The sequence below is a fragment of the Balaenoptera ricei genome, chromosome 14, assembly GCF_028023285.1.
Source record: "Balaenoptera ricei isolate mBalRic1 chromosome 14, mBalRic1.hap2, whole genome shotgun sequence".
NCBI lineage: Eukaryota > Metazoa > Chordata > Mammalia > Artiodactyla > Balaenopteridae > Balaenoptera > Balaenoptera ricei.
In genome coordinates, this window is record NC_082652.1 from 68284037 (window position 1) to 68305200 (window position 21164).

Genomic DNA, 21164 nt, shown 5'->3' on the forward strand with positions numbered 1-21164 from the left:
TGGGCTTAACCCTTGGTTATACAGAAAACGCAGTTCAAAGACCAATTTTACTCAGAGAGTCTGTGCTCCAGGTTCTGAGTAGAGTTGACGCCATTCAATGACAGCAATATATTTTCTTACCTCCTTCAAGGCCTAGCATTCTGTTTGGGAAAGAGGATCAGGTGAACAAGGAAGAGAAGTCCAACTCCAGTGCCAAGGAATAAAAGGAGGAAGGCCGAGATGGTAGCAAGGCCAGCCAGAGGCTGTTCTGTAATCCAAGCCAGGGAACTGGCAGGATTGATGTGTTAAAATGGTCAGCAACCCTTTGACTCTCCCTTGCTCACACACAACAGGCTGTACCTGCATATGTAAACACACACACACACACACACACACACACACCCCTCACACTCGGAGTCATAGATACCCAAAAGCTTATGATCAAGCAGAGCCTTACAAAATGCAGGGGACCACTGACGATCTGAGTTCTGGCCTCGCCACCACACAACCACCCACTGTCACCTGCAGTGACAATGCAAAAGGGAATCAACCTGAACCAGGGAATTGAGTAAGTGTGGCTTTCTTTTACTTAAAACGCTGTCCCTCACATTATTAAATAAGGGTCAAAGATTTGTGTTTTTTATAAAGGCATCTTCAACATTTTTATAAATTTGTGACACCCAATTGTCAACCTCTTAAGCCACGAATGTCTACAGATAGTCTTGTGGCTGTCACCTCTCACAGAAGTGCAACTCTCAATATCATTTAATCAAGTCAATTAATACTGTTTAATAAATAGGCCAGAAAATTAGCTGAGAGTTTTTCTCGGCGGGATGCAGCGTGCGACCAAAGTTATGGAAGATTGTCCCTTGAATCACTAAGGCAAACCTTGTTGAGTGTCATTTTACATAAAGCAATCACATAAAAAAAGTTATAAATAGAAAAAAATTCCAAAGTTCTCCCACAGACAGGGAAACTGAAATGTCCCCCCCCCCCCAAAAAAAAGGGAAACAAAACAAAACACAACCATCCCTACCTCCACGACCCATTTGCTTCAAGTTCTTGATCATACAGTACTCGACATCTTTGGATATTTTACAATGTACAACTCCAAACTGCAGCCAAGAGAAAACAAAAAGAACTAACCAGTCGTCTGAAAAATTGAGTTTATGAGAAGTCATTACTTTTACAAAATAAAAACAAAAGCCCCAACACCACTGGTTTCTAATTTGTTCATTTTTCCTCATTTTCCCTTAAAGTTTGGGTCAGCCCCACTCCCTTGGCTGAGGCGGGGACACAGGCATGTTGGCTGGTGGGTCCCAGAAGCGAGGGCCAGAAATGGAGACAGGAGTGTGAGAAGCAGCTGCCCAGCAGATGACGTCTGAGGACAAGAGGGTGTCAGCAACAGTTCCCTCTGGCTGAAAGGGCAGCTGGTGGCGTGTGGAGTCACGGGTCTCTTCGCGGGGGAGCTGGGAGAGTGACAGAGTCTGTGGTCTTCTCTGGCCTTTTTGTTTGTGTTTGCTCAGGAAGAAGCCAAGGCAATAGGAAGAGCTGAAGTCTCTGTGTCCACAGCTCCTGGATTGGGGACACCAGCCCTGGGCCATCTGCACAGAAGAACTCTCCTCCCTTCTCTGGGCTACTGAGAAACAAAAGCAAACTCAGCAAGAAAAGGGAGGGAAGGGCAGGAGATGGGAGAGATGATCAGGAAGGCACTGGGCCAGCAGAGCTGTCTTCCTTCTCAGGACCGGCTACATACCAGAGAGCCAGGGAGAATGCGTGGACAGCCCTCACTCACAGAGCCCTCCAAGCCCATATTGGAGCCAAGCCTCTGACTTCCCACACCGGACAGCTGGCTTCCTCCCTGGGGGACCACGGAGGGGTTGAGGGTGTTCAAACACAACAATGCCAAAGTCCTGAGAAGCCCACAGCTGAAAAGCAAACATACACCTGGGTAACTGGGCATTTTGTCTGTTTCCGAGAATCAGGTGGAGAAGGGCAGCTGCCAGGTGTTAAGAGGAGGCCCCCATTCCTTCTGTGTTGGCCCTCAGAGTCCTGAAAGACTCCTAATGGCATTGGAGGGACCACGCAGAGGTGGGGACAATGCGAGATGGTAGCCCCCGGATGCGCACAGTGGCCTGCCCAGAGGGGAGGGTAGGATTTAGAGTTCCCCAAAGCTGCCTGGGGGCTGTGGACAAGCCCACCCCAGCCCTCTTCCTCTGTTACCCTGTCTAGTTTGGCCACATTTCTCACCTGTGCCAACGTAGAGGTGGACGTGATAAAACTAAGTCCAGTAAAACAGTGTCACCAGGGACATTAAGACTGCAAAGCTCCTGCTCTCTCAAAGCTTCTCTCTGGAGGGATGGGCATGTGTGAGTGTGTCGGTGGGTGGATGGGAGGGGGAAACAAAATTACCAGCCCCCTTTCACAGCAGGGTGAAACTGGGGTACAGAGGGCTGATCTGTCCGCGGTCACAGGACAGGGAGGGAAAAATGGGCCCGGACTCCAGGAGCCCCGCTCCTGATGCCGGGAGGCCTCCCTGCCAATAGGGCACTTCCCCTAAGGATCCCAAGACCACTGGAGATGGGAAAAATGACCCATCGGAACAGTGTCAGCAGGGACTCTGCCTTAGAGTGGTGGGGCTCAGGATGTGTATCTCAGGACCCTACCTTCATCCCTGCTCCATCCGGTCTGCCTCTGGCCAAGCCACCTCCCTCCGTCTAGCCCCACATAGCTCCAAAGTGCTCCCGGACACCTGGCCTGGGGCCTCCTCCTTGGCATGGGCCCCTGTGAGTTTCTGTGTGAGAGCAGAGAGACAGCCAGAGAGAGGCCAGGCCTTTTGGGAGGAGATGCCCATCTCAGACACCAGCAAAGGGGAGGCAGCTGCCTCAGGAGGCCCAGAAAATACCACTGCGGCTGCTATTTTTTTCCTTTTTCCTTTTGAAATAAAAAGTTCAGACCCATTGGATGGGGCAGGTGGGCCTGGGAGGGGACAGGGAAGCAGGACTGGGGTTGATGAGGACCAGCCTAGTTGTTGGTTTCAGACATGGAGGCCACGTGGTTGAGGCCGGCGAGCCCGGGGAGGCCGGCCAGGCCCGCGGCCCACGGGTCGGGCAGCGGGAAGTAGGGACGCGCGGCGGCCACGTTCTCGGCCAGCGCGAAGGCCAAGAGGCCCCCGGCGTTCCGCTCGGCCTCGAGCTGCGCGCGCCCGAACAGCTTCATCTGCGTCTCCTCGAACTGCCGCTCCAGCTCCTGCAGGCTCAGCGCGCCCTTGGGCGCTGCCAGGAAGTGCTTGGCGGGGCTGGGGCCCGGGAGGCACACGGCGGCCCCGCCCAGGTGGCCGCCCACGTCCCCCAGCGCGGGGGGCATCACGAAGGCCGCCTTCTCCGGGGCCGGGCCGCCGGGCCCAAAGAGCAGGCTGGCGGCCCTCCAGGCGGCGGGCTTGCGGCCGCGCCGGGGCCGGGCCATGCGGCAGCTCTGGCGCTTGATGTGGCGGTGCAGGTGGTCGGAGCGCGTGAAGCTCTTGTAGCAGAACTCGCACTGGTAGGGCCGCACGCCCGTGTGGATGCGCATGTGGTTCTTGAGGTCGTAGTTGTGCACGAACTTGGCGTTGCAGTGGATGCACAGGTAGGGCCGCTCCCCCGTGTGCTTCCTCATGTGGATCTTCAGCTTGTCCTGCCTGCAAAGGCAGAGCCAGAGTCAGTCCCTGCCCAGAACCCCAGGCGCCGCTGCTCACTCTCTGCTCCCCTTCCTCCAGAACCCGCTCAGGCTCCCGACTGCTGTGGTGTCAACCCTCAGGAATGGGAGCCCCGCTAGAATTCACCTTCAACTACTGCGCCACCCCAGACGGGTGTGGCTCCTCCCCTGGATTAGAGAGTGGATCAGGAGCTGGGTCCAGAGAGGCTGCTGTCATTCCAGAACACCTGTTACGCATAAGCTCAGAAGAATGACGTGCCCACTCTGTCAGGGCCTGTCTCATAGACTGGAAAATAGACTTGCTGGGGACATAGGCCCCGAAAGTCAGCAATCTTTCACTAGCCCTCCAATGGGGCAGCCACTTCTCATACTGGATTGCACCTTCAGCTCCACTCTCTCCAGGCAATAGGGTCTTTCCTCGAGGTTCACCCTGGTCCCATCCCGGCCCCTGGGCTGTTGAGACCTGTCAGTCCTCAGCGCTAATCTGGGAGGCTACAGGGATGAGGCACACCTTGTGCAAGTCTCCTGCACTGTGGTTTCTTAGCCCCAGCTCTCGGCTCTCCTCTTTGTCTGCAGACAATTCCAGGGTTTACAAAAGAGCCAGGTGCAACAAGAATGCAGCCTAAGCTAGGGCAGAGCTTTTCAGGGTTTAAGCAGTATTATTCAGAGGTAAGATATGACGTGGGGCTGCGGCTCCCATCAGCGGGTGTGGGAGCCTCTGCTCCAGCGGCAAACCCACTGGTAACGTGATGGGTGACCTTAGGTGAGTTACTTAACCTCTCTGCACAGAGCCGAACCTAGCATGAGACGTCAGTTCCCGTTGTCCAGAGCTGATGGAGAGAAATTTGGGTTTGTGTTGAGCTAGATTCAACACACCTCCTGGTGGTCTTGAAAGGAAAACGGACATCTCAAGGCTGTTTTCGTAAAGACTGAATGCTGCATAAGGAGCCTTTCAGCCACGCAGAAGTGGAGGCAGGTGAGCTTCGAGAACTCTCAGGATCCTTCTGCAGCCTTCCTTGATCAGGCCAGGCAGGCCAGGAAGCCGTGTCCATCCTCCCACCTCCTCCCTGCAGGTGTGGCTTGGGTGGGGCATCTGCCTGTAATTTTTGGCTCGGCTTTGAGGTTGGAGGAGATGTGGAGCCCAGGAATCCGCCCTAAAATGGCCAGATTTAAACCACACTCAACATAACCCCAGGACAGCAGGAGCGGATCCTGGTCTCCTGGTGTCCCCTGGCCACTAGAGGTCTCACTGGCTCTCATTTTCTGGCTAGTTCCCCAGGGGCAGGGCAGGAGAGAAAAGGGCATTCAAGAGTACACTGGCAGGGACCAGGGGAGAAGGACCAAAAGCACAGATCCGTTTCTCCCACCTGTGCTCCCTGGAAGGCTGGAGGGCACCTGGGGGGTGGGGGTGGAGAGTGGGGTGGGCAGGGAGGAGGAAGGGAGAGTTGGTATCCTTCACACACCAGGCACCGCCATCCCCGTCCCTGCCCTTCCCACAACCCACCAGCTGCCCCCAGGCTGCACAGTAAGTACCCCGCTGTGACATCTCATGTGCCCTTCTGCCACCAGCATGCTGCTCTTATGGTCTTTGTAACCCACATTTCACCCAGGTGATTGGATTTGTGAGCATCCTGGCTAGTGGATCTCAAAGTTGATGAGCCATTATCAGGGTTTGATGAAACACAGAGTGCTGGGCCCCCCTCCCAGACTGTCTGAGTCAGTAGGTCTGCGGGGGAGAGAGCAGAGAGTTTGCATTTTGGTTATGTTGCCGGATGCTGCTGCTGCTGCTGGTCTGAGAACCACTGGCCTGGGTTAATCCTTCAGTTGGCTGGTGGGCAAACTGAGGCCCAGGGAGGGTTAGGGTTAGGACCAGGAAGGTGAAGTCCCTAAGGTCACCGGGAGGGTAATGGCAGAGCTGGGGCTAGAACAGCCTAGGCCTCTCTCCTCAGCACCGCACTGTGACCTGTGTAAAAATGTAGGGGTGGGGTGCAGAGTGCTATTTGTAGCCCTAGAGCGACGCCATGCCGTCCTGGGGAATACGTCTCGGGACTCCACACGTTCGCTCAGGCTCTGATGAGACACTGATTCTAGGTGGTTGGCTAGGCTCACTCACTGGCTGAGGGACTCATCCTCACCAGGGCCTAGTGGAGGGTCAGCTGAGAGTCACCAGTGGGGCTTTAAATACATCATCTCCTTCAATCCTCACTACAACCTTATAAGCGAGATTTTTTAAAAAAAATTACTATTACATATATTTAATAGTATTGACACCCTCAAGTAATGGACAATGCAAATGATAAATCTTCAAATGTCAAGGGCCTCTTTAAATATGCACTGCTTCTCCTGAGCTTTTTGTGAGGGCATCTAAAGTAAATCACACTTCAGAGGCGACTGGCCCAAGTGTGGGAGACGTGCTGAGAAGGTGACTATAACTTCCTCTCATTGAGCACCTGCTGTGGGCAGGCAAGTACACCATTTCAATGACCCTGGAAAGTCATTATTCACAGGCAAGGTACAGTGCAGGAAAGGGACCCCCATTAGGGGTGTGGGAGCCCCTGCTCCAGCTTCAGACCCCCCACTAACTTGCTGGGTGACCTTTAGGCAAGTTATTTAACCTCTCCATGCAGAGTTGAACCTAGGGCTAGACATCAGTTCCTATTGACGAGGAATCTGGGTTTGCGTGAGCTCAATTCAACACACCTAGATTAATTTCCTCACTTGGACTGAGGAATCGCTGGGGGCTCAGAGAAGTCAAACAGCTTTCCCAAAGGTACCAGCTGGTGAGGGGCAGAGGGGCATGGAGGGCTATCTTGGCATGGTTTCTTTGCAAGCTCTTCTGAGGATTTTCATACTGAGTGTTCCCAGCCTGAAGCCTGTAGGCTGCCTCAGAAAGTGCAGCCCGAACAATCACACCAGGGCATCTGCAGCCAGCCTTCCGTCTCTGGGGTCAGAAGACTGGGCCAAGCTGTGGGAGCAGCTCAGCCAGGGCAGGAGCCACTGTCCCCAGTGGAGACTTTTCATGGGAGCAGGGGTGGGGAGGAGGGTGGGCAAACCTCATAAATTAGTCCTGGAAAAAATTTAGAGAGCATTTAGTTTACTGAGAGCGCGTCTGAATCAGTGGGCCCAGTAACCTGCATCGCTAGCAGTATGCTTCCCAGGACCTTGAAAATACTGATCAAACCCAGCCCATTCCCAGGGAGGGAATGGCTTTCTTAAGGTTGCACAGCCTCCTTATTTCTGTAATGACCTTTCCAGGTAGATGTAATGCGCATGTGCATTGGCAGAGCTGGGCCCGGGCTCGGCACACTCTAAGAACCGGACCAGGTCCTTTGCTGCCCTGGGCCTCAGTTTCCTGACCTCTAAAATGGGAGGCTGTACTGCACCATTTTGACCTTTGGTGTTCTGAGAGTGTTTGCATCTGGGTAATGGGCTAATACTGAATCCCTTTCTGGGTGGCTGGCTTCATATATTACCGCTCTTCTACCCTTGCTCCTTTACGCATCTGATCTGCTGGCAGAGGCATCATGAGTGAGTTGGAATGTTCCAGTCTGACTCTCAGCAGCTGAGCTCTTGGTCACTTTCCTTCAGGACTGGGGGTCCGGTGGCCCCCCTTAAAATCTTCCAAGCCCCCTAACCCTGTCCAAAGGCCTATGTGCTAACTCACCCCTTAGCATGGCTTTGAAGTCTCTTTACAAGCTCACGCCTTCCAGTTATAAAGGGATGAGATCTGGGGGCCCTTGGTGACTATAGTGAACAATACTGTATTATATATTTGAAAGTTACTAAGAGAGTAGATCTTAAATGTTCTCACCACACACACAAAAAAAGGTAACTAAGTGAGGTGATGGGTGTGTTGACTAATGTGATTGTGGTAATCGTTTCACAATATATGCGCATATCAAATCATTACCGTTGTACACCTTAAACTTATACAGTGTTATATATGTCAAATATATCTCAATAAAGCTGGAAAAAATAACCACCCCGTATCCTTTGCCAGCCCCCATCCCTCCACACAGTACCGCACCCACACGCCACATGGACACACTGTTCCCCTAGCAGGCCATGCTCTGGTCAGCTCTGCATCTTTGAATCTTTGTTGGCATGAGCTGGACCACCAGCCCCCCTGGCTCAGAGCCTGCCATATTATGGGATGGATGCTGGTAAGCCCTGGCTCCTTCCCCTTCTGTGCGTATCCTGTGTTTGGATGCCATGCTCCATCCCTTAGGTTCCCACCAGATGTCCAAGCGTAGATGCCAGCATGTGTGCTCTTTCCTTCCCAGCCATGAGCCCTCCTCTTCCCTGCACCCACATCCTTCACTCTTTTACCCTTGCAAACTGCCCTGCCTGAAATGTCTACCACTCCCAATCCTCCGATCCTTCAATGGTCAAACTCAAATGCAGTCTTTCATAGTCCCTTCTCTGTCCACCCAGGTCTCAGCCTTTGCCCTGACCTTCCAGAGCACTTGAACACTGCAGCCCGAGGCAGGTCGCTTGAGGGGCAGGGAGGGAGCAACAGAGGACGATCTGTCGGCATCATTCTCTCCTGCCCCCTAAAGGCCCCACACGTATCAGCTTTGCCCTCCCAGCAAGTCCCGAGCTCTGGTGGCCCAGCCTCCCTGTCTGCGCTCTGTGGCCCCAGTTCAACCACACAGGTGCTCCTGGCAGATGGGAACACCTGTTCAGAGGCTGTCTTTGCTGCCTTTATTTCCCATGCATGCTATTCCCAGGGCAGGGCCGTCACGTGTGCTGTTTCCCTTAGCTGCCCCTCATGCCTGCGGAGCCACCGCCCTGTCCCTGGCTCCTGGGGCCCTGTCCTGTCAGGCGCCTAGACAGCAAGATGATGCAGGAAGCAGCAAATTCACGGACAATGAGCACTGGCTCCGGCAGCTGCAAAAAAGGAACCCAGGCTCAGGGACGTTCCTGTCAGTACTAATCGTGAGCTCGGGTCAGGACCTAACTGTGCAGGCGGTTGGTTATAAGGGCTTCAGTAAAGCCCGTGAAATTGGCCCTTCCATCATTCTTGTGAGGAAGAGGAGGCAAAGAGAGGTGCTGTAATGTGTCCAGAGCTTTCCTGATCTTGGGCGATATATGGGGTCACAAATCTGGGCGTGAGTTTAGGGAGCACCTGCTCCAACCCCCTCGTGTTACACATGGGGAAACCGAGGCCCAGAGAGGGGAGGAGACTTGGCCAAAGTCACACAGCTAGTTAGAGGCAGATGCAAGCCCTCAGGCTGGGGTTCCTGATCACCACTGCAGTGCCCTTTCCAAGGGGCTGCAGTCCCCAGGAGACACTGCGCCTTGTGTCCCCACGTGCCGGCCCTGCTCTCTCCGCACACGTTCAGCATGTGGCCCAGATGGTACTGGAACCTGCTCGGATAAGAAGCCATCAGATGCTTTGGAGTTCTGCCCGGTGCTCATCACTGTACAGTGGGTGGTCATGGCCACGACCTGCTGGTGCGGGGCCACTTCTCAGAACTCCCCAGTCCAAATCTGACGTGCTCCTCCCTCGCCCTGTCCCCTTGTCTGCCATCTCATCCCTTTACTCTGCACCTGGGACCCATGCCAGGTCACATGCATGAAAGCCTTGATTGGCATCCCCCCTTCCAGCTCGGAGAGCTCATCGTCGAGAAAGATGAGCTAGTCCTGGTGATCTCACTCCCCTGAGTGAAAGGAAAGGGCCCCGGGTCCTGGGCCTCGGTGGAGGCTCCCAAGTGAGGATAACGCTTTCCCAACACCATCCACCCAGACTTCTTGGTAAGCTGATGGTCTGAGACAAATCCTCTTCCTGCTGCCACTGCTAATGACATTACATTATCTTAATAAGGTCCCCAGAGCTGCCAGGAGCAGGAGAACTAAGAAAAAATTACAGGGGGAAAAAAAAAAGCATCAGCTGCCAGGCTCCTGGCCTTGTTTGGACAGAGAGCTGTCTGGTGCTGTGGAGCAATCAGCATTTGGCTTGCACTGGGGGGCAGGGGTTGGGGGCTAAAAGTTGCAGCCTTTATGGGATGTCGGTAGGGGATTCAATGGAGACTGGGGAAATCGTGGCTCATCAGAGATTGATTTCTCGGGGTACAGAGCTTGGGTTGCCCATCCTTCTCCTCCATGGGACCACTGTCGTCTCAGGAGCTGGTCTCTTCTCAAGTGTGGCAGTTTCTTGACTTCACCACGTGTCCGCCAGACCTGACTGGAGCACCTGTGAGAGCCAGGCTGCAGATGGGATGCAGGGGGCCCAGGAGGGAAGATTGCCCAAGCATGCGCTCTAGGGGCTCCCCCGACAGGCGGCCTGTACTCAAGGACCCATGTGGCAGGACAGGAGCAATTAAGAGCCTTCTGAGGCCTTCACAGGCCCAGGCCAGGCCTAGTTGGTGGTGATGACAGGGATTGGGGCAACGAGGAGGGGGAGGGCCCTGCGAGGTGGGTGGGCAGGGAAAAGCCCCACCAAGGGCAGCAGCGTCCCCCTGCACGCAGAGAGGATGAATGCCTTCTTGTCCTCCCTGGCCCACGTGCTCCCCGTTCTTCAAGGCCCATCCTAGGGGCCACCTCTGGCCCACTAACCCTGTAGTCCTGACCTTTGGCCCAGGCTTCCAGACTTTCTGGGAATAGAAATAAAGGACTCCTGATGAGGAGGGTCTGGGGGAATCTTGGTCCCGGCTGCCTCTGCCCTAAGTCCTGGAACTGTTTCTCTCGCCCAAGTCAGAGCCACAGGACCAGTTTCATCAGGAGCTGTCTCTGCAACCAGCACAGGCTGCAGCTGCCCTCAGGAAGAAAATGGTGACCTTGGACCAGGCTGGGGGAGTGGACACATAGACTCAGGCACAGACAGAGGAACTTGGAGTCCAGGTGATCATGGGATGGCCAGAGCTAGGAGGGGACAGCATGGGGCCAGAGATACACAGTCTGGTTGAAGCCTTTGAGGCCTTTCCTGGGGCTCCAGGGGTGTCTCATAGCTGGAAAAATCACTGGTGGGACAACTGTGGGACTGGCTGAAATCTAGAGCCGGCTCGGAGGTGAGATTCCCGACGCCCAGGAATAGACACATGATGGTGGGGCTGCAGTCCCTTCTTGGAGACCCACAGAATGAGAGCAGCAAGTGGGCCCTCAGGGGCAGAAGGGGCTCTGTTGGAAGGACACCCAAGGCCCCTCCGCCATGTTGTGCTGCTTAAGTCATGAGGAATGATGTTCCCACGGGGCGTGGACATGCTGGGAGCTGGCATCGGAGGCCATAAGTCAGAGCCTGGGCCACCTTGCAGGGGGAGGGTGGGTCGCTCCAACGTCCCCCAGGAGGGAGGGGAAGTGGGATCAACATCAAGAAGAGAGGCGAGGAGGCCTGGCCGGAGAGCAGAAGCTCAGCTATAATTAAGCGAAGACTTGGGCTCCAGAAAGGAAAATAGTGTCCACGAGGAGGACGTGAGGGCAGCAGGTCCGGGGTCCCTCAGCCTCGCCGGGGGTCCAGTCCCAGGTAGTTGCAAGGGAGTCTGGGAATTCCGAGTCAGAGAGGCAGCAGCTGCTGCTCTAAGTGGCCGCTGAAGAGCCTCCAGCTGAGGACGGGGGGCAGTGTTACGGAAGTCAGCCACGAAGGGGGTCCCTGTGGAAAGGCTGCGAGGGGACTTGGCTATATAGAGAGTTACAGGCCACCCGGACCTGGACAGGCCAGGGTTGAGGCTCTTTGAAGGCTGAAAAGAATCCTGCAGGCAGCTCCGGGGAGGCGACAGGAGGGAAGCAAGGAACCAGCGATTCCGAAGAATGTGATGGGGAGGGGTGTTGAGGGGTGTCCATCACGGGCACCCACAGCCCACAGTGAGAAATAAAGTCCCTAGGGGAGGAGGCCAAGAAACTCTCCTCCAACCTCTCCCCACTCCGGGTATCTCTGCTCCTGGGAGGGGGACCCCGGAGCCTTTCTGATCTTTCTCAGAAGGGCCAGTGCCCAGTGGGAACCGAGTGAGGGGAGATGTGGATGGAGGCGGGAATGCAGCTGCGTCAGCTGGAGACAGGCCTGGGGGCCCAGATGGCTGTCGTTCTGCTGAGCGGGACTAGACCGCAGGGAGGGCAGGGCCGGGGGCTGGACGGCTGGAACCGCCGCACAGCTGATGTGGCCTGGAGGGGTGGTGAGCCGGCAGGCACAGAGGCCACCCTGAGTGATCTGCAGGAATGTGCTGGGCGGGAGGGTTCTGGAACGCGACCCTCCTATACAACACAGCATTGAGGCCCAAACCAGGAGGCCCACGCAGAGGATGTGCTGGTGTCAAGAGGGTGAGAAGTCTGTCCTGACTGACCGAGTTTAAAACTTTCCCCAGGGAAGGCAGGGACACAGACCGGCATGGCCCTCACAGAAAGCGGAGTGTGGGAAAGGCCCAGAGGGAAGTGAGGAACAGAAGGGAGATGGGGACTTGGTGGGGGGCAGGGCAGGCTCGCTCTGAGGTATCCTGAGATGCAGTACATCCCCTTGAAGCCACAGACCAGGGTCTCCCCTGGAGGGAGGGGTGTCTCCAAGTGTCAGCCATCTGCACAGGGGACAAGCAAAGGAGGTGGAGCCCAGATGGCAGGACTCAGGGGCTGGCTTTTCTGGATCAGGCCTGTGAAAAGTGTCCACGTCTTGAAGTCATTCCCAGGGGGCTGCGGAGAGGCACTGGCTCCAGATGCATGAACTGTGCTTGAATTTGGACTGGGCTCTGGTTTATCTTCCATTATCCCTGTGCTTTTGTCAAGGCTTTACAGGTGTTCTGCGGATCTAAGGTGAATTCAGGAGAAGAGGAGGGTGGGAGGTGGAGGTGACATAAGAGTGGCAGGGCCATTAGTGGGGGGGACCCGAGAGGGGGTGAATCTCGGGGACTTTGGGGCCAGCTGCTCTGCAGCGATAAGAGAAGCAAGCACCTGAGGTCACCACTGCTAGGTGGAAGGGGAGACAGCTGGGGTATGGGGGACCCTGCCCCTCTGCACCTGGAAATTCTCCCTTCACTGTCAGCTCGGAGCAGCTGGGAGATTCTGCTGGGGTTTCCTTCACAGAAGCAGCTGTGAGGGGACCCAAGGCCACCTTGGAAACAATCAGCGTTGTCCTTCGAAGCGGTCACTGGAAGAGCCTGCAGAGCCGTTTTCACAACTGTCAGCTGAACATATTCCTGTACCCTCTCTGGCAACCTCAAATAGAGTTTTCAAGCCGCCAAAGAGAGTGAGTCTCGTTACTTAGCAGAACTCATCTTGTTTTTCCCCCAAAAGCACTGCCCCTGATTTGATAATCAACCTGATGCAAAACACTGCACTCTATCCTCAAAAACCAAAGCTTTGGGCCCACTGGGGCAAATCAAAAGAATGAGCCCCCAGCAATTCCCAAAGATGAACTGCTAGGGGGATATGGGGTGACAGCAGCACCACTGCAATAAGTGTGGGTTTCTCAAGGCGGGTTCTCTGATGGGGACGGTGGCAATGTGGGGAAAGGACCTGGTCTAGGAAGTCACAGTTCCAGGGTGGGTAACCACATCCGACACACTGAAATGACCAAGCCCTGATGCAGGGCACTCACCAGAACCTTTTGCAATGTGGACATGGCTGGGAAGGTCAGCCTCCCATCAGTGACCACAATCGGCACCAATAGACCACATCTCCCCCAAATGAGGCCCATCAAAACCTTGCACTGGACAAATCGGACCCCACATCATCCCACCAATCAGTTCTGACCACAAAAGTTGCTGTGCAGAGAAGGTACACAACACACGCGTGCTGAATGGGATGGAGTCCGGGAAAGATGAAAGGCTTATCATGTATTGATTTCAAAGTTCAACTTTTATAACAGCATAAAGTTAACCCTCTTCCCAACATGGACAGTCAAGGGGGAGAACGTAAAAGGAGGCCCACCCCTTAGGTCTGACCCAAAATAGGACTGAAAGGGCCTACAGGGGTCTCACTGGGATTCAAGTCCCAGCTCTGCCGTTTCCCAGCTGGGCTTACGAGTGGCTGACTAGCCACTGGGAGATGGATCACCTATCTGTGGACAAAGGCCATGGCCCTCCCTGACTTCCAGGACATGGCAGGGGCGGTAGTATATGTAATCCATTCAAGACAGGCCCTGGCATGCTGTCCGGGCTCCAAATAAAATAAAGGAGGGGCTGCACTCCATTGCGGAGCTTCAAACCGGCTTTCCTGGATCTACGCGCGGGTGCTGAGATCCCCCCTCCCCACTTCTGCCTTAACCAGGACAGCTCCGCTCTTATCTCTTTGGCATCTTGGCCTTCTACCTAATAGCGTATATAAGAAAATATCTGAAAATCACTGCACCAGCTAATGCCTAGCACCTGTTCTGGCGATGAGCTTGCTGTGCATCTAGGATCCAGCTGGACCTCCCCTGACCCGGGTCTCTCTCCATCCCCGTGGCCCCCGGCCCTCCCCGCCCTGCCCCTCACACCCACAGGCCTCCGTTCGCACCTGGTGAAGCGGACCTCGCAGATGTTGCACATGTATGGCTTCTCCCCGGTGTGGGTCCTCATGTGCCGTGGCAGCTTCCCGGCCCCCATGATGACTTTGTGGCAGATGGGGCACTGCTGAGAGGCCTTGGGCTTCAGCTTGCGCTCCTCCACCAGCGGCCAGGGCGGGAAGAGGCCCCCTAGGTGGGTGGCGCTCAGGAAGTTGAGATAGGCACCGTAGTCATTCTCTGCCTTGATGGGGCCCAGCGGCCCCCCGGGAAGGTCCGGGAACATGTCCTTGAAGAAGTCGCTGGGGAAGGGCGGCGGCGGAGGTGGCGGAAGCTCCTCCTTCTCCTCCTCCTTGATCTTGCGGTTCTTGATGACCAGGTCTAGGGGCCCACTGTCCATGGGCTGCTCGGGCAGCTGGGCGAAGGCACCGAAGTCCCCTGACCAGAGGTGTGGAAAGAAGTCCGGGGCGAATGGAGATAAGGAGGGTCTCCTGTCAGGGATGTTGGCTTTGGGGTACAGGTTCTCCCTCAGCAGAGATTCAATGGAGAAGTCCCGGATCACGCCCAGGTGGCCAGGGCTGCCGGCCCGGAAGGAATCCGGGAAGTCCCTGGGTGTGTCTGAATAGGCCTTCTCCGAGAGGTGGTCCGTCTTGGAAGGGCTTTGGTGGCAGTTGATGTCCTGGGGGTCAGGCAAGTTTTCTTGATCAGCAAAATCCTCCGTGTCATCGTCCTCCTCCTCCTCCTCTTCCTCCTCCTCCTCTTCGTCCTCCTCATCATCGTCATCTTCGTCATCATCGTCGTCCTCTTTGTCATCCTCCTCCCCCCCGTTCCCCCCGGGCTCCATGATCTCCAGGCACACGTTCACGATGCACTGGATCTCCAGCATCCTGGCGGCGTTGAGGATGTGCTTGACGTTGGAGGCCGTGATGGTGAGCGTGGAGGTGTAGGCGAACTCCAGGATGGCGGCCAGCGCCTCGGGCTGGACAAAGTCGATCTCGTAGACGTAGGGCTGGCTGGCTAAGGTGCCGGCTGTGAAGAGCTTCTTGAAGTACTTGCTGCAGGCGGCCAGGACGGAGCGGTGGGTGCGGTACTCCTGCTCCTGCACCACCAGGAGCACGTCGCAGAGCAGCCCGTCATGCCGCTGCTCGTTCAGGCTGCACAGGACCTCGCTGCTGTGGTTGGGGAAGGGAATGCCGATCAGCTCGTCAATGCCATTGGCCATGTTCTCAGCCAGAGCCCTGTGGGGACACACACAGGGAGAGACCGGGTTAGAGGACATGGCCCCAGGAGGGGATGCCAGCTCTGGGACCCTGACCCGGGGAGGCCAGGCCGGTGCGTGTGCTTGCTCACCCCACCCCTGCCTTTGCTTGGGGCTCCCCTCCCTCCCCCTCTGCTAGAAACCCGGCCCCTCTTCCTCAGCTTTTCCCAATCTCACCTGGAATTCAGAGCCCCGCTCAAAAGCTGGGGCTTCTCAGTGAACCACTGGGCTCTTCCCAGGACCCCAAAGGCCCTTGGAGTTGGGCTTGTCATTGGGCAGCTGGCATCTGCCTTTTAGCAAAGGCTGTGGAATCTTCTCGCAGGCACGATTTCACTGAATTCCACTTTGGGAATATGCAATTCCTGAACGCGGGGACGGACAGCCATGTGAAACTCCATCGCTCTGTATGCTACGGGAATGGCGGCCGCTACGGACTCACGCAACGTCTGTGGGTCAAGGGCCAAAGGAGGAATTTTCTCTCATGACTCAGGGGTCCCTCTGGGAGAATGCTTTGGTTTATTTCACAAATCCTCTGACTCCTCTAACAGATTCAGATTTTGCTACTTTTGGCTATTGATGTGGGCTGTACTAACGGAGGGGGCTACTAACAGTAGCTGAGTTGTTCCTCAGCCCAACTTCATATGTGGCAGTCTTAATCCCCCGGTATGTCAGAGTGTTACTGTATTTCGCGGTAGGCTCTTTAAAAGGGGAATTAAGGTTAAAACGGGGTCCTATGAGAGGGCTCTTATCCAATATGACTGGTACCCTTACAAGAGGAGAGCAGGGCACAGACACACAGAAGGAAGACCACGTGAGGACACAGGGTGGAAGACAGCCACCTACAAGTCGAAGAGAGAGGCCTCAGAGGAAACCGACGCTGCCGACACCCTGATCTTGGACTTCCAGCCTCTAGAACTGTGAGAAAATAAATCTCTGCTGTTTAAGCTCCAGTCTGTGGTACTTTGTTATCGCAGCCCTAGCAAACAGATACAGCTTCTAGGAATCTTAAAAGCGATTTCGTGGCCCATTTTCAGCAAGGGAATGGGGGCCTTACGGCAGGTGTTCTGCTTTCTGACCTATTTCTGGCTTCATCTTAGCTGATGAGGTTTCCCTTCATTTGCAATTCTTGATTGTTTAGAAAATACTGACCTCCTATATGTGTATATCTGTGAGCCATTTGACCTATAAATATTTATATTCAGTATTAAATTCGAGCTCATTGTTAGCTAATTTATCATGTCTGTATTCTGTTACTCTTAGGGAAACATATCCCTATGGGGAGAAGCCTCTTCTAAGACACCTCAGCATTATCTATACATAAAACACGACGTGCGGCCGGTCATAGCCGCCAGCGGTCGGGGAGGGGGGCGCAGAGGACAGCAGGCACCCCCTCCCTTCAGGGAGCAGAATTCACAACCCAAGTCAACAGATTCAACCTGCACAACAAGCCACCTCAATTTTTATGCCAGGGCACTGAGGGCCCTGCTACTCGGGGCAAAGCCTGGCTGTGGCCCATGGATAAATCCTAGCAAAGGCCTGGCCTTACCCAGCTGCAATTACAGTGGGGAGAAAAGAAAAAGGAAAACAAAGTCTGGAAGACCCACGGCCCAGTGGCAAGAGCTCTGGGGATCCCCACATACTTATCTTCGGGGTGCTTCTGCCCTGAGAAGGCAGAGGCAGTGGAAGGGGAGAAGGCAGAAGTGCCAGGCCCACAATATGTGCCCCAAGTGGCCTGGAGGCACCAGGGACCCGGTGGGGTGTCAGGGTGCTGGCCCTCCTCCTCCCTGCTCCTCTGTGGGTGGTGGAGGGCCTTAGCCTTCCCCCAGCAATCTCGCCTGGGCAGGTGTTCAAGAGCTTTCACAGAGCAAAGGCCTTGCTGCTTTCCTGCCTTCTTAAAAAGGTCCAGAGACCCCTCAGGCTGTGCATTCATTCTCTAAATAGACTTTGGGTTTCTTCCTGTGCCCGGCCCTGCTCTGGGCTCTGGGGATGCACAGAAGGCAAGCCAAGTAGGCCCTTGCTCTAACAGAGCTTACAGGGACATAACAACTGTGATAAAGATGCAGCAATGTCCACCGAAGAGGAATAAGATATCACCACACACCTATCAGAATGGCTAAAGTAACAAAAAGTGACAACACATTGCTGTGTCCACCAGGCTCTCTCTGGGTTCACTCACTCTGTGGGAAGCCAGCTACCATGTCATCAGGACAGTTCTATGGAGAGGTCCATGTGGCAAGGGACTGAGCAGGTCCAAGTCACCAGCTGTGTGAGTGAGCCATGAGGAGAGTGGGTCATTCAGTCCCAGTCAGGCATTCAGCCGACGGCACCCCTGCTGACATCCTGACTGCAGCTTCATGAAAGACACTGAATCAGAACCACTTAGCAAAGCTGCTTCAGAATTCCTGACTCACAGACACCGGGAGATAGTAAATATTTATTCTTGTTTTAAGTTGATCAGTTTCAGAGTAATTTGTTATACAGCAATAGATAACATAATAGATAACACAGGAAGATAATAGATAATACAATAGGCAACACAGAGGTACTATTCACTTCATAGACATTATGGATTTGTGATAGCTATCATTTCTGGCAGATGGCGTTAAATGCTGTCTTCTAACAAAATCAGTATATTACGACACTGGTTTGATAGATGGAAGTAGATGTACCGAGGAAATGACACCTTTTTCTAATTCCCACGAAGCTACCCTAATGGTAGCAGGGTTCTGACCCTCAGAGGAACCTTCTCACCTGAAAAGACTGTTCGTGAATGAAATGCCCCATCAACTATTAAAAGCCCAAATCATTAAAAGCTCAGGAAATTAGTTCTTTCACGCAAGTTTTCTTGCTTGCCAAGGGCTTATTCCTATAAAGACAAAAATGTTTTTAAATGTTTTTCAGGAAAAATTCCCACAATTCCTTAAACTTATCCCCACCTTCTTAAATAGAGGAGCTGGAACCCATTGGATGGGGTGTAGTCGATCAATGTCTCACCCGAGCCCTGGGAGGGATGGAGAGCCCCATCCCTGTGCTAAATGTTCTGCTTCCCATGCTTTTGGAGCTGGTCTGCTTGGGCCTGGGGGTCAGGAACCACAGCTGTGTGACTCTGGGAAGCCCCACCACCTCTCTGGGCTTCTCTCTTCTCATCTTGTCATTGGATGGACAGGGGAAATCTGATAACCGGCGTCATGACCATGAGGAGCTAGAAAGCACAAAGTGGGTCTGGCAGTGAGGAGGGGGCAACAGGCCTGGGTGACCCTGGACTTGAAGGCTGGTCTGTCCAGCAGCGACTTCTCACCATGGCATGGTTTGGAGTCTTTGTCCCACTCCTGGAGGAACAGATGTAACCACAGAGCTCGGGGCTGTTTTTCCTGGCAGGAGGTAGCAGGGGAAGGGGGGTGCTGTGGCTTGCTGTTTTATTGACTCTTTGGGAAGAAGTGCCCCCACCCTGCCTACGCTCTGGAAGCTTCCCTGGTGACCCTAAGATCCCCATGCCTGGAGGGCCCACAGACAGCAGTGTTCCAGAGGGGATGCCATGTCCAGCCCCAACCTTTGCACCCAGGTCCTCCATCCCCTCCCTTCCATCCCTCCCGTCGCCCAAGCCAGGGCACTCTTTCTCCAAGAATAACACGCTCAGGAAAGAAAATTACACACACACACACACACACAAACACAAAACCAAACCGCTCGACAGCTAGGAGAGGCTTGACGCAAAATATGAACCTCTGGTAGGAAGGTGATGATAGAAAAAATATAGAGCCAAGAAATAAAGACAGAGGAGGAAAAGGGGGAAAGAGGAGCTTGCAAATGGAAGAAGGAGGTGAAAGAGCAGAATGCAGGGCGAGTGAAACCTTTTCAGGCGTGGTCCCCATTCCAGAGGACATGAGGCTCTCCACAGCCTCCCCTGGGCCTGTGCCCTCTGTGGAAGGTTCTAGAGCCCAGGTCTGTCCACGTAGCTTTCTGGCAAAGGCAGCACTTCTCATCTCCGGCCTAGGTTCATTCAACTGTAACATGAGCACATCACTAGCCTCAGGTACTCTACCTGCCTCTCCCCCCCACCCCCCCACTATCGGGAGATGGGTCATGCCCTTTAGCTCACCAGCTAAAGAGGAGGAGGGGGTGTTGCTATGAGAGGGTCAGAGAATAGGTGGGGCTGGAGCCTTTGGAAGGAGAGAGAGGGCCTTGGACGTAGAGAATTGCACTGTAGAAACCTCGCTCCAGAAGTCCTCTAAACTAATTTCTGGAGTGTGCCTTGAATTTTTGTTTTTATTTGTGTCCTGTTCTAATAACCAAATCAATCAAGCAGGCAAGCCAACATTTATAATAACAATCAATACTAGCTACCATTTATCAAGTGCCTGTAACGTGTCGGTCATTGCACCTCTAAGCCTTCTTCAATCCACACGACCGTGAAAGGTACGTATTTTTATCATCACCTCCAATCTAGAGATAAAGAAAGAGTATGGAGAGGGTAAGTGACTTGCCCAATGCCACGCACAAGTGTCCGAACCAGGGTCTGAACCCGGCTGCATTTGGTGCCAAAGCTCACGTTCATTCCCCTTATAACACTGCCCCCTACAAAGTCTGACTTGTGGGTAGGGGGATTTGGACCCTAGCCCCCAAAGGTTGAGAGATTTAATCAGAGCCAGGGCTGAGGGTTGTACACCAGGGACCTAAGACCCAAGCAGGCCAGGGGGGCTCAGGACTGAGCACCAGTGAGAGGTATGGAAGGGAGGCGACAGACCCCTGTGGGCTGGGGGATCAGAGCAGGCTTCCAGGAGGAGGGGCCCTGTCTGATCTGTGAAGGATAAAGAAGATTTCACTGGGCAGAGGGGCAGGAAGGACCTGCCCCATATCATTTGGATCTGGAAAGCTTTGGATTTCTAGAGTCCCGTCTGAAGATGTGTTTAACCTGGATCCTGAGCGGGATCACACAGGAAGCTGTTCTCAGCCCGCGTGTGCCTGAAGTTGGCTGACAGCCATCTGACAACAGGGGGATTATGCTGGGAGGTGGAGAGTGAGGGCCCTGCTTTAAGACCTCCCAGATCCACATCCTGGCCTCGGGGACTAGGTTTCACCCTCCTGAGCTCAGTTTCTTCATCTGTTCAGTGGGGATGGTAAGAGTTGCTGGGCGGATCAAATGAGGGAAGGCACATGAAGTGCTCCTGGGACAGAGGAGGTACTCAAACACTGCTGGCAATTAGGAAGTCCGGGAGGGACAAAGATCCCTAACAGGGGTCTTGGCAGAGGGAGGTGGCATCACACCAGGAACTAATTTCCCTTCTGTATAGTTTTGCAGAGACCATACTATTTAATCACCTCTCCCAAAGACATTCCCAGGGCCACCCCAGCATGTGGAGGACATTGTAGTCTTCCAAGGTCCTTTCATACCTCCTGTCTCATGTACTCCTAACCCAAAGAGGCAGGCAAGGCTGGTAGAAACTTTATGCCTATTTTACAAATGAGGAAAATAAGGCACAGTGAGTAGCTTATGCCCAAGGTCACACAGCGCATTAGTGTCAGGGCTGGAACTAGAACTAGGTATTCTGATGCCCAAGCCTGTGCCCCCAACCAGGTGTGGGGTTGCCTGGCTAGTAGGCACCCCATGTTCTAGGACTGGTTTTACTAGGCATGTGAAGTGCAGGGATTGGCAAATTATGTGTATACTCCTGCTGCCCTCAGTTTGCTTATGTGGGAAATGGGGAAGTAACTGCATGGATCTCACTTGCTCCAGGGCAGGATTTGTCTCTTATATGTCTGTATCATTCCCAGGATGCCATTAGGCAGGAACATGGGAGACGCTGAATGAATGAGGTCTGTTCAAATACA

General features: G+C 54.2%; 1 protein-coding gene across 9 annotated transcripts in view; it reads right to left on the minus strand.

The window, feature by feature from the left end:
- Positions 1-743: 743 nt before the first annotated feature.
- The window catches only part of ZBTB7C (zinc finger and BTB domain containing 7C), a 373879-nt gene continuing 353458 nt past the window's right edge, over positions 744-21164 (minus strand). For 8 of the 9 annotated variants that reach the window (XM_059894669.1, XM_059894671.1, XM_059894672.1 and 5 more), the window contains 2 exons: positions 14092-15315; positions 744-3655 (listed from right to left, as the gene is read on the minus strand). In XM_059894669.1, the coding sequence (XP_059750652.1) occupies positions 3004-3655; positions 14092-15299 (1860 nt within the window). In that variant the 5' untranslated portion in view covers positions 15300-15315 and the 3' untranslated portion in view covers positions 744-3003. Of the gene's footprint in view, positions 3656-14091; positions 15316-15512; positions 15549-21164 lie in introns of those variants that run through there. The other variant, XM_059894677.1, reaches the window with a different exon arrangement.